Source organism: Sinohyriopsis cumingii, chromosome 8, assembly GCF_028554795.1.
Source record: "Sinohyriopsis cumingii isolate HCF-2022 chromosome 8, ASM2855479v2, whole genome shotgun sequence".
NCBI lineage: Eukaryota > Metazoa > Mollusca > Bivalvia > Unionida > Unionidae > Sinohyriopsis > Sinohyriopsis cumingii.
The window spans coordinates 56,166,358-56,180,738 of NC_142968.1; the positions used below are offsets into that span (position 1 = coordinate 56,166,358).

The 14,381-nt window shown below is 35.9% G+C and overlaps 1 protein-coding gene across 3 annotated transcripts in view; it reads right to left on the minus strand.

The window, feature by feature from the left end:
• The window catches only part of LOC149793574 (uncharacterized), a 38,299-nt gene that overhangs the window by 2,323 nt on the left and 21,595 nt on the right, over positions 1 to 14,381 (minus strand). For 2 of the 3 annotated variants that reach the window (XM_089966427.1, XM_089966428.1), the window contains 5 exons: positions 10,510 to 10,809; positions 4,378 to 4,641; positions 3,357 to 3,395; positions 2,695 to 2,808; positions 2,033 to 2,190 (listed from right to left, as the gene is read on the minus strand). In XM_089966427.1, the coding sequence (XP_089822553.1) occupies positions 2,033 to 2,190; positions 2,695 to 2,808; positions 3,357 to 3,395; positions 4,378 to 4,641; positions 10,510 to 10,809 (875 nt within the window). The remainder of the gene's footprint in view (positions 1 to 2,032; positions 2,191 to 2,694; positions 2,809 to 3,356; positions 3,396 to 4,377; positions 4,642 to 10,509; positions 10,810 to 14,381) is intronic. The other variant, XM_089966429.1, reaches the window with a different exon arrangement.

Sequence of the window (14,381 nt, forward strand, 5' to 3'; positions counted from 1 at the left end):
TCCATTTGGTTGATATGCAAGTCACACCATTCCTAGGCGAACAACTCCAGACATATTTTAATAGACCATCTCTTAAGAAACAGTCATACTCAGCTTGATCAAAATCCGAGCTCTTCCGTTTCAGAGAAAGAATCGAAAATATGTTTCCAACCATTTACTAATGAAACCACGTCGTTACTAGCCAGATACACAGGGCATAATTTCGACTGACCATCTCCTAACAAACATGCCTACCAAAGTTGATTAAATTTGTTCAGCCGTTCTGGAATAACCGAATATACTTTCACCATTTTGTCTATTAATAAAGTCACTCCGTTAATAGAAAGGCGAACCTGAACATAATTTTAGTAGAATAAACAATCTAAGGAAGTTTTGAACCGAATCAGCTCAAAGATTTTTCAGATCTTGAAAAATAGCTTTGTTGACACGCTACGAACGAGTTACGGTGGACGATATACGCAAGACCGACGATTTACGAAGACATGACGTAGGATCAACAACAGTTTTATTCAACGGTGGTGGTGTACAGATGGATGAACACACCTCTTTTCTCTCTGATTGTATTTTAGTTTTCGCTAGTCTGTTAATTAGTGGCTTTTCCAAGATAAATAATCTGGACATTGATAGCATTATAAGCCAAGAATTGCACATGCCACGTTGTCAATATCTTGGTGCAGTGGTAGCATATCAACGCAAGAGAACCACATTCAAATCCCACTTAGTTTTATTATTTTTTTCTTTTCTTCCTAAAGACGTGTTTTCTTACCTAATTTAGAAAAGATGATTTACTATTTATATTTTCTATGCGAATGACGTAAAACACAACCTAACATAATTTAAACATAGGACATGATATTACCGTAATAAATCCGCTACTTCAGTGTCTGTTAAACTCTCGAGCTAGCCAACACGTTTGAGAATAAAATGGAACTATATATATATACTAAAGTGCCTGGAAAATAGAGTGAAGATAGCCAAAACGTGAATCTATACAGCATTTTGAAGCAATATTGGGCCATAAATAGTTATACCGTCTTGTTTTGGGCATATAATACGGGTTGCGCTATGAAAGCCACTTTCAGCCGCACTGGCTTCTCTGTGTTCCCACGTTCCATCACAGGACACTTTAATTGTTGTAACGGTGGTCGGTCGTCTACATTATTCTTCGACGTTTTCTCAGGTTCTGTCCACATACTCAACTATTTATTACCAATCAACGGCACCAAAAAACATCCGATAAAGATCCAAACTGTCATTGCTTTAACATTTACAGCAATATAATTAAAGTTAACGGTACGAAAAGACATAAAATGTGATCAAATGGGGCCATTGACAGAGACACTTTTCCAACGATTCACATATATATTGCGAACGACCTCAGAAGCGATTGGCTTAGCGTAAAATCGATATAATATTTTAAAATAATTTCAAGTGGTTTTTAATATTTTCCTCCACCTTATAATAATACATTCGAGCATGTGTTATAGTCACAGTAGTAAAGAAACGGGTCATTTTAGTAAACAATGAAAAGTTGAACTCCAGAGAGAGAGAGAGAGAGAGAGAGAGAGACAACAGAGAGAGAGAGAGAGAGAGATTTGAAAATATTTTAACGTAGCTTATACAAATTTTCAATCATATCTCTACGATGTTTACAGTCTGAAAGTTTATAGTTATGTTTACCATAGGGGCATCATGCCGCAGACATGTGACATCATGTCACACCCAGTCATTTTATCCTCACACCTGGCCGACCAGCCCTAACACTAACATCTCAATGCTGAGCGGATAGCGACACAGCTGTTAGTGCCATATTCATACGTCTTTGGTATGATTCGGCGGGGTTCGAAGCCGCGATTTCCTGCATCCGAGGCGGACGTTCTACCCAATGGACCACCGGAGCGGTCCATATATATATATATATATATATATATATATATATATATATATATATATATATATAGAGAGAGAGAGAGAGAGAGAGAGAGAGAGAGAGAGAGAGAGAGAGAGAGAGAGAGTCGTTGTTTGATAGTACCTCATTAATGGTATTATACATGTCTTCCTGAAATTTCTGACCACAATTATCATGTCTTAACTTGATTAGGTCCTGCGACTGTATGCCAGTATCAGGATGATCAGCAGCAATATTGTTTTCTCTATTTCCCGTTGCACACAGCGGTACAGGTCTTCTGCCTACAAATCATATTTGCAAGATTGAAAAATATATATTGAACAGACTTAAGAAATAACCCAGTGCAAAATGGGTCCTTGCATCCAAGCAAAGTCAAGAAAAGCACACACATACATATTTGTATGCATACTTGACATGTGCAAGTTTATAAGTGATAGAACATATATGGCATCTTTTTTATCCTGAAATATCAAGAATGTCTAATGAACATAATAGTTCTTTCGAACATTTAGTTCACAGATGTAGCTTATCGAATTATAACTTAGATACGAGATAGTTCATCTTACAAAACGTTGTTATAACCTAAACGTATCATTGATAGTTTCGTATGTCCTCATTTTCGGATACTTTAAGCTATTCCGCATTCTTTTAAGTTTTTGGAAGGAATATTCTTTTCGGTAAGTACTCATGCGTAATTGTAAGTAGCAACATTTCTGCTACACATTTTTTCTACGCTGTGGAAATAATAGAATATGTTTGATTCAAGAGCACAATACACATCATACCGATTCCTCTGCCTGCATGTTTACGCCAACACATGAAGAATATGATGAATCCAGCAGTGAGGAGAAAGCCGGAAACAGTAACTGAAACTAACCAATATTGTTCTGGTCGGGGACCTGAAAGAGAAAATAAAGACTATATTTGTTAATAATGATGTAAAGAAGGGACGAAAGGATGGTCATTGTTAAATAGAAAGTGAATCAATAAATGGGGACTGCAAGAGAAATGTACCCAATTTAAAATAAGACAATAGTAATAGCGCATATTGTTTCAGCTTAACGTAATATGCAATCTGATAAATCAACGATATGGACTTATCTTGCTTTAGCATAACATCTGTGAACAAATATGCAATTAATTTTACGAATGGCAAAACCGAATTGTATCATTGTGTTAAATAGATTTTGTTCGACATGCATATATTCAAAACATGCATGGTTCATATTTCGTTGATTTTATTAAAAAGTTTTTTTTTAAAGTTGTTTTCTACGAAATCTATCAATGGAATCTAATCGATCTGTGCACTAGAATGAAGACAAGTTGCATGATTTATAGTGCTGAGTTAGCATTTTCAACATATCTATTGCAATTTAATTACTCTGCCTGACTTGTGTTCTATGCAGAACAGATTTTTTGTGGCGACAATAGTATTTGATATGTTCACCTTGATTTTCTCCGGGTGGGGAAGAAAATATGGTAACATCTGAAAAGAAACGAAAACAAAGAAATAATAATAACAACAATAACAAAAGGCATAAGGGCAACACACACACACACACACACACACACACGCACACACACACACACATTAAGTTTTTATCATGAAACATCAACAAAACCGTCTTCGGAGACGGAATATTTTGAGTATGAATGAGTGAATGAGTGGATGGCTTGATGGTTGTACTGATGGCTGGATATATAGATAGGTAGATAGATAGACAGATTTGATGTTATATATGCAATGTGTGTGAATATCTTTTTTACAAAAATATCTCTGGTGAGCAATTTTGGGGTTAAATATTAATAAAACCCCGCACATTTTATATTTATACAAGGTCAACAATTTTAAGCTCGAAGTAGTTAGTACTGCCCTGTTTCAAGTTACGTGGAAAACCAATCCCACTGGAGACATAGACTTGAAGAAGGAACACTCAGTATCAGTTTGAGAAACAGGTTCATTATTGTCCAGATAATTTTTTTACTATAGGAAAGCTAAGATGAAAGAGGTGCGACCTATAAAAGGTCTACATACAATGTTAACATAGCATGCACTTTATGATACGTATTGAATACGATCTTACCCTTTGTATACCTTTGCAAGTACTTTATTGTGAGAAATCCTAAACGCTTATAAATTTTCGTATGAAGTAAGCTTACCCTTTGTATACCTTTGCAAGTACTTTATTGTGAGAAATCCTAAACGCTTATAAATTTTCGTATGAAGTAAGCATATAATTAAGACGATAATCATCTTGTGACAAAATACACCAATCGTTGAAACAGATATTTTAATAAAGAACAATTTTCATCTAGACATGTCCTTGGATTTTAATAAAATTGCATTTTACCTTTTGTGCCTTCATACAATGAACTGACCTTGCATAACGTTATAACGTTATCTTGTTACATTTCGTGGATTAATTATAATACATATATGAGCATAAATCACTATCAAGATTTATTACCATTTACGTAGTGCAGAAAAAAGGGGATTGATTCCACTGTCGCATCTGTTTTTCGATTTCTTACAATACAAGCGTATCCTCCAGACATTCTTGAAACAAAGCTGCTGATTTTGAGTTCTTCCTCCTCGACATTGATATAATAACTTTTCCACCGAAAAGTGCACTTCGGAAAACAGTCGGCAGAACACTTGACTGTAAATGTTTGGTTTTCCCTCAGATAAATATCGCTTTCAGTAATATTCAAGGAAACGTTGATGGGTCCATCTGAATTTCAGTTTTTAAAAAGAACAAAAAGTAGAAAAGGAATGTAAATACAAGTCGCAATTGCAACTCATGGTAAAGAACTTGATACTTAGTTTAGTACCTTAAAATTTCTCCTATGTATACGATATTGTATGTAGCAATGACCCATGGGTCTCTTGTTTGATTAACGGTAGAGAAAATCTTTATACACGTTCATCAACTCACAAGTTTACGTCTATTATCTGAACGTCGATTATTAAGAAAGCCCATTGTATTTCTTAATAAGATATTGAAATGTATCCGTGTGAAACAAACGCTATCGCCAGAATGTTGATACGGCATTTGGCGGAATCACTTTTGGAACTACTTTTTCCCATTTAGGAATTATATCTGCCCCTGTGTATGTTATTCCAACCAGTATTTCCATATTTGAGCCTACTGTCATTTATTATTTTAGTTTGGTTCTTCTCTTTCGCTCTTCCTCCACGCTCACCCCCATGAACATAGAACAGATCTTAAGATATATTAATTATGTACACGCTCTAGTGTAGATTCATATAATCAATGAAGAGGCGCCATCAAGAAAGCAGCCCCCCCCCCATACAACAACAGGTAGTCTTCAGATATTGACTTCTTTTAATGATTACTTTTTCACAGGAATCATGCAAACTTGAAAGTGACTTAACTTAAATGACATGGTGCAGCTATTCGATATTCTTTGCCAGCTATACAGTATCGTATAACTTTCCACACTACAAGAAACGGTACACATTTTCGAGAAAAAGGAAACGTCTTGACAACATATAGCAACAAAATTGCTCCAGTAGAGTTTCTAACACTTACAAGAACCGCATTTTAACACGACTGAGAAAATGAATATAGATGAGTGTTGCTTCCAAACTAAAATTAAGTCACGATCAAATTTTGTGTTCGGTGTCTGTTATGAGACCCAATGCGTAAGCTTACCAAGGCCAAGTCATTCACATCTGAATGCAGAAATGAACACAATAAAGAATCAACATTCTTATAAGTTTACTCCAGTCATTAGAATCGCTTGCTTAAGGATGTTACGCTCCGAAGTCTATCGGATAATGTCGATATGTGATATTTGTACAGTACCAAACTCCAACTATGTTTACGGTATCAATCATAGCGAACAATGCGTTAACAAAAATGAAAATATTCTTCATTTTTGTATGAAAGGAGTTATTTTGATTAAACATGTTTCATTGTTGCAATATGATAAAGTCGAATAGGGCACATATTATAACAACTTAATTAAACCACTCCCTGCATGATAACATTATTTCAACATATGTCAACAGTGTGGCCAAAAGTAATAATGACAAATAATTGGGGGAAGGGGGGGGGGGGGAACTAGGCTTTTTACATTATTCGGCTTTAGGACATAAACAATTTTTCAAAGCACTGTAAGACATGCTGCATCTGGTATTCTATTTAAAAAATTTCCACAAGACCCTGTTAAGGGTATAAAAGATGAATTTGTAGAATTTGGCTTGAGATGGTAAACGCCTCTATCATTTGAACGTTGAATGTTATAATGTATGTGTTCGGACACACGGGGGGGGGGGGTGATATATAAATGAGATGATCCGGAGATTACTTCTTTTTAATTTTATAGTGTTAATAATTTTTGTCTCGCAAGACTAGATTTTAGATTATCCTACATAATCTCAAAATGGAGAGCGTTCCTACTCGTGCATTTTGGCAGTCATGTAGCTACTGTCTCCGCTTCAAGCTGTAGCTTCTCTTCCGTCCTAGACTACACAGACATATTTCAAAATGGGCCTGTACAAGTTATGCATTGTTTCATTTAAAACACACAATTTGAAGCATTACATGTTTGAGCTAAATTTGTAAAATGTTGTCCTAAAATTAGTGTAAATTTCGGAATTTCTTTTTAGCGATGTAGTAATGAAGTCCTTAAACGCATTGACAGCTTCTAGAGAAATATATTTATGCAAATCGATGATTTTGCCTTAAATTATATAATTTAAGAAAAGCCTACTTTTTAAAGAAGTTATAAAGAGTATTTCACTCGCAAAGTGGAAACATTTTATATTGTCACTCTTGACTTCCCCCTTCGAGACGATACAATATTTCCACTTCAATCGTGAAATATATATTTATAAAAATAACGTAGATAACCCGTACATCTCATTAGTTTTAAAACATATCATGTGGTTTATAATACACTAATTTTGGAATGAGATATATAAGTCTAGACAAGATATAAATGGTATATATAATGAATGTCCTTTTCCATACAAAATGATTCATACAAAAGGATTCAGCAAACACTTTTTTAACTGAATCTTACGAAATACAGATGCGTCATCCATGCCTATATATTTATCTGGATATAAAAAGCATGCACCCTTAACCTTGTCAACAAATACTTGGTATAATTCTCAAATTTACATCCAATTCTTGCATCACTGATAACTATATATCACTTTGTAAATCTTGCCCTGCTGCAATGTCATAATTTAGATGCGTGAAAAGGAATTTATGTGGACTACCTTCGGAGACTATTCCCAAATATATCCCAAATTCAGGATTCAGGTACAAATAGCTTCATATAAGGGACAAGAGATTAACTGTTGAAACTACTTCCATTTTATTATGTGAGACCTTTGAAAGTTTTTAATTTTTGATACTTAAATCAAGATATTCTCCCTGCTCAAAAAAATACCAATATCATTTTTTTCAGAAGTAGTATAAATTTGAATAGTTTAGTACACTGAGCTGCAGTACGTTTGCCAATTTTGTTCAAAGTTCTAATGAAACTCACGAATTGGCCATCTGTGCAAGTGTAGACATCCTATTTCTTAAGAAACAAAGAAGGGATTATTAACTTTTTTTTAAATTTACCACATGCCATGTAAGTAAATATTTAGTGTTTTTAAAGTAAGAAGGGACTAAACAATCATATATGCAGTACATGTGAATAGTAGATATTGTCAGCGAAGTATTGCTTTCATTTACCCAACTGAAATGAAAATAATTCAGTCAACAGCAGACTTAGTATATATATATATATATATATATATATATATATATATATATATATATATATATATATATAAAGGGTATTGATCATCATATGGAATAAAATGACAACGATAGTTGTACAGTAAAAAAAGAATACTTTTTATCACTCCCATTATAATACAATTCTGAGATATAATTATTATAATAACAAGCTGATTTCATCTACAACACATATTGTAATACAGTTAGCTCTTTTGCATGCAAGGTTTGCGACAGAGTGTTATATCACTAACCTATTTATTTTATGGAATATATCAATTCGTCACTTATTAATATAAATATCAGTTCAACAGCTAATCATAGCCAATACAAGGAGACATAAGACCAAGTTCATTTGTAGTCTCACTGCAATATTTTATTACAAAATGGGTTGTGACAGCATGCAGTTTTATAATGCATTTTATAATACAGTCTTCTGTGTTTGAAATAGAGGTTGCGACTGCATGCAATTTAAACCCCAGCTGAAATAAAATATTTTTTTTTAAAGTGTGTGTGTGTGTGATTTGGATTTTTAACGTAGCTTTAACAAGTTTTCAGTCATATCGCTACGATGTATGCAGTGTGACAGTTTATAGTGATGTCTAGCACTGGGGCATCATGCCGCAGATATGTAGCATCATGTCCCACCCAGTCACATTATCCTGACACCAGGCCGACCAGTCCTAACACTGACCTCTTAATGCTGAACGCCAAGTGAGGCAGCTGTTAGTACATTTTTGTAAGTCTTTGGTATGACTCGACCGGGGATCGAACCCATGACCTCCCGCATCCGAAGCGGACGCTCTAACCACTAGGACACCGGAGCGTTTTTTTTTTTAAAAAAAGAATCAATCAAACATAACACTTATCAATATTAATGTCAGGGTCAACGACCAAACAGAGCTAACAAAACGAGGGCTAATCGATATTTAGTGCCGTTTATCAGACCGGAAACACCAATTTTGAAATGTGAATACAACTGAACGTTTCGAATGACCGTAAATGGAAGTAAATGGAAAAATAACATCTACCTAAATAACATTATTATGGTCGAATAGATATGGGTGCAATAGACAAATGAAGAAATATTCATAAAGGTACAACTGCATTCTATATGAAATTCATAATTATAGACTTGATACAACCTTGCCAGATAATCACTATGTTTCTGGAATATGTCCATATTGCAAGTTTGTCCACAACATATATTGTTGACTACGTGCCAGATATCTGCCACACGAAATTTGGTTTTGTTGCATTTGCTGCTTAAATGAACCATCTGTGTATGTTTATTTGCATTAAAAGAGTTAATGCAAGGTAATACAAACGCCATTTTTTACATGCAATATATTGTATAACTTGTCCGCTGTTTCTCATTCGTCTTATTTATCATAAATAGATTCTTAGACTTAGAATTATAGAGAACTGTTCGAAGCTAAATTATGGTGAAATCTGGCGCTCGGTTCGAATTTTTACATGGCGCTTAATCGTAAACTTACAATGCGATTGATTGAAACGTGCCGAAATACCAACATTAGAACGTTTAGCTAATGGTTGACTAATTATCTGTGATGATATTTTTATAAAAAAATTTTTTTTATTACTTATCAAAATAAATATCAGGTTTAAAGATCAAATATGGAGGTTTATTGTTGACTTTTTTATTCATGAAAATCACATCTGTTATTATCATTAAATGATATCTCATAATTTATGAATACTTTAAGCTTAAAATGTTACTTTTGCTAAAGAAGAGGGGAATATGCATTACATCCCCTGATACCGAAGAACGACAAATTCACTAAAATATAGAGCACAGTACAGGAGATTTAAGGCATAATATAATAAACCGTGATCTTAAAGTAATTTATGAAATTAAAATGACTAATGTTTCACCATATAGCTCGTTTACAGATTCTATAGCCATCGATTAATTCTATTAAATTAAAGAGAACATCACAATATTTAGATCATGGAAGTTAAATTGCACAAAGGAAGCAGTGGTAGCTGAGTTGGTAGAGTGTCAGTCTCATAATCAAAGGATAACGGGTTCGATACTCGGCCTAGTCATCACGGGTCGGCTACCATGGTGTGTCATTAGCTCCTATTTCCTCTGCATTATATTACTATTAATGCGTTTAAAGTGAAGCTACAACAAACAAAAATCTAACAAAATTGGTCACAAGCCTGGAATCACAACGCATTTGTAAAAAAAAAAATGTCTGCTTTATTTACGTAGAGGCAGTAACCATGCTAAGCTTCATATTATATTGTGTTAGCAGCTTTCTTGCAGAAACGTTCGTCGAATAGTTTATTATTTTAAATGTTAGAATCAACATTGATTGATTTCAAATAGATATAACATTTTAATGTTTAGTTCGTGGTGGCTTGATCGCCCGAAGATCTATTACGAAATGGGTAACATTGACACTGCATTAATAGCGCATGTTGTGCAAAGTATGCATGCAATTACAACTCCTACTGTAACAACTTATTTCAATCGCCCCACTTAATAAAAATCAGGGTTAGTAACGATTCAGATCAAAACCAAACCATACCAGACCCACCCACCCCCACAACATTCACTTCTTTAGATGAATACGATAATACATAAAGTTTAGTTTATTACAGTCGGAGTTACATCTTGTGTTACATGTAACAACACATATTGTAATATATTTCTAAAGTATAATAATTGTTACAAAATTGGTTATAGTTACATGTAATGACGACGCAGTTGGTAACAAAGTTCATTTTATTAACATTAGGGTTGATACGATATAAAAAGAAAATTATGGAAATAAGAAAGCTTTGAAATTGCACTACATTACTTACAATATGGAAGAACTATGTAAAGGTCACTTTCTTTAGAACTACAGTTGCGGTCTGAAAAGTCCACATCAGTACACTTTTCTATCCCCACTTGGCACTTTAACTTGCTCGAATTATCCATCATGGTTATGTTTGCAAATGTCAGTGTGGAATAATCTCCTTGGACACTGGCTGTATGATTTTGATACACATCGTTTTTTCTCCAGCGGTAGGATAGACAGTCTAATTCATAGGAGGCGTTACAGGTTATGGCTAATGGTTCATGAAGAACTGGCTTTTTATTTTCCACTATCTGTGGCTTATCTGGATTTGGAATTAAAACAAATTTGTTATAATATTATATGCCCCAAGTTTTTAGTATCTTTATCTTAAGATAAAGTTTCGTATTTATTTTGCCAAAGCATTGGTTTTCTAACACCTAACAAGATATGTATATCTTCATAAGAATGAGCGACACATTTAAATTCCCGTAGCGCACTCACTCCTGTCCTTTTAAGTTACCTTACGTCCAAATGAAATTTTTTTATCTTAAAATCAACCATGGTGCAAATACAAAACAAGCAAGAACTTGACAGAGCTGTAAATTTATTATTTTCAGCTGCAATATACTAGTCTCAGAGATACTTTTATTTTGTATACCGGTTGTATGCCAAGATGTTTGATGTTGTGGTATGGGGGGGGGATTCCATTTTCTTGAAGGGACATGATCGAGATTTTAAGTACTAATTGCCAATACACATGCATATGTTACCCATGTTTTGTTCTCGAAAGTTATGTTTTCTTATTATAAACGGAGGAACTTGTGAGTGGAAGGCCATGGTATTTATTAATATCATAAGTAGTATATGTGGACGATTCAGCCTCAATGGGACTTATCATTAAAAAACACCCTGGGACCGTTTAGCCTCAGTGGGAAATTTAACATTACGGAAACCCCTAGGACGATTCAGCCTCAAGGGGAATTAGCATTACAGGACCCCCTGGGACTGTTTAGCTTCAATGAAAATTTAACATTGAAAAAAATCGTGGGACTGTTTAGTCTCAAGGGAATTTAACATGGGAATAGATTTTGGGTCTGTTTAGCGTCAAGGGAAATTTAACATGGGAATAAATCGTGGGCCTGAATAGCGTCAAGGGAAAATGGAATAGGGTCGGGACCCTATTTTAATACGGTCCCGACCTGATAGGTCTATGGAAAGGGAACAGGGGAGAGGGATATAAAACACACACACACACACACACACATATATAAAATAAAAAATGGGCTAGGCAATTGAAAGTCAAGGTCTTTTCGAGACCTATGAGTGGCCCTCAAAAGGGCCTTTGGGTTTTATGTTAATATTAAGATATATTAACATAAAGGGCACCGCATTGGTATTCTTCTTGTCCTTAGGCTGCGCCTGACTGCAGGACCGTAAATCATGACTCTTTTGAGGCATCCTTGATTTTCTACATAGACTCTACGCATCCACAGACTGGTGTCTGTCCTGTGGACAACTGTCCAGTTGGATCGGACATACATTAGCATGTCCGTCCTGAACATCATCGAAGAAACAAGGGTTGATGATTCGACTGTGGTCCACATCTTGAGGCGCCGAGAACAGGTGAATCAATGCAGTGAACTGCGCTTATTTATAGGTAGAGGAAGGATTGAAACGGATTGAGTTCACTGACCAATCCAAACACACGTTACAAAATTCAGTCAGCCCGCATCCAATCCGAAGAGAACAGTCTGTGACGTCACGTGGTCTATATAGATTCGTTAGCGCCTGTGCGCTGTCAATCCATGCGACAGTTATTCAACATGATGGAAACTCAGAAAACGATCAACTGGGGTGCACCAGCAGTGGAGACCACCCAAGGGAACCCGGACTTACTTTCAGAAGAGGTAAATTGGGATTTTGTGGATCTTCTTACCTCGCAAGAATTTGTTCCGGAACCTTCGTCACCTTCTTCATTACCGCACGTGGAGAATTTTAGACAGAGACAGAAAGAAGAATTGGAGAAATTTATACAACAGCAAAAGGTAGCGGAACAAGCTTTTCTTCTACAGCAACAACAGCAAGAAGAAGAGGTAAGAAAAAAAAACAACAACAACAAGAAGCAGCAGCAAAGAAACAAGGGTGTGAAAATCAAACGGTCACGGTACTGTTAGACGTTTTAGCGGAGTTAAAAAGTCTGAAACAAATGTATCAGACTTCTTTATCACGACCGAAGAGAATACGACCTTCCCGAGCTAAACACTCCAACCCTGTGACTAAGCCTACCATACCACCCTTAGTGATTTCAACCAAATCATCATCATCAACATTACGCAGTCCAGAAGTAGGCCTCGGCCGTGGCAAAGCCTTAAGACATCATCATCATCATCAACAGTACGCAGTCCAGAAGTAGGCCTTGGCCGTGGCAAAGGCTTAAGTCAGTTAAAGTTGATTGCTTAAACTCACCCCTACACCAAAAAAGGTCCTTTTCAGGGCCACCCACGTTTCTCGAAAAGAGATACACTTTCAATTGCCAATAACTAAAAAAAAAAAACATTTTACCGCTATAGTACGTGTCTGTGTATGAGTGTGTGAGTGTATGTTCTTATTTTAAAATCAAAACCCAAAGACACTTACCTTTATATCTAATTTATTCTTTTATCAATATTTACAATCCAATTCACAATTCACAATTCTCAACAGAACACCTTAAAAAGTTCATACACTTCTGTCTCATTGTTTAGTCTCTCTGTTTTTTCAATTTCTTCACAGTCTTTTCCTCCTCTTCCTCCTCACTTTCTTCCCTTCTTCTTTTCTTCTCCTGTTTCTTTTTCTTCACCTGTCTGCTTTCTTCCTCCTCTTCTTCCTCTGAAGAATTCCTCTCTTCAGACTCCTGTTGTTTCTTTTTTGGGCAATCTGGAGACCAATGTCCTTTTTCTTGACAATAATAACAGGTATCTTGACTTTTGTCTTTTCTAACCCCTTTTTTCTTTTTTAACGGTATGGACACTCTGAAGACCAATGCCCTTTCTTCTGACATATATCAAGTATCTTGACTTTTATCTCGCAAGGAAAGAGAGTAGTCCGTCGGCTGGTCTGAAGAGAATTTTCTAATGACCCCTCGCAAAGCTCTGATGAAACGTTCGATTTGTGTAGTCTCTTCCATCGTTGTGCTCGGTTTGAGAGTGAAATGAATAGTGAAAGGACAAGACACACACCCTTTTGTATACACTGGTCTGCTAGGACTATAAATTAGTCCATGGTGTTTCAACTGTAGTCATTTGATGTTTTGCTATCAAGATGAAACGATCCAATTCATTTGAGAAGAAAGAAGAAGAAAGTAAGAGGCAGAAGCGTGGTCTATCGCCTCTTACCAGAGCTGAAGTCTTGGCACAAATTCATGCCAGTGATTTTGAAGAGGACATGAGTGAACCAGAATCCAAACCCTCTAAACAAAGTTCACCACCCTTAGTTAACCCTGAAAAGTACTATGACATTCGAGAGACAGAAAAGCGTTCCTCTAGAAAATTTAGAACCACGGCTTACAAATACACGGTGAAGTTTAAAGATTTCAAGTCCGAAGTACCGTTGGAGAAAGCAGAAGGGTTCATCACCGGGGTGTGGGATTCTTTACTCACCACACTCAAGCGACAATGTCAACCCAAAGAAGACGATCGCTTGAGACTTTCCATACAACACGACGGTTTGAAATCCCCTGTTTGGATCGAGTTTAGCAGCCCTGCAGAATTGACCGCTTCCAAAGTCATGGACAAGATTCAACACGTGCCACAATCCAATGACCAGTTTGACATCACCGATGTAAAAGCCACACTGGACATGACCCACGTCTCTCCTCCTCAAGGGACCGGACAAAGCAATAAGGTGCGGCATTCC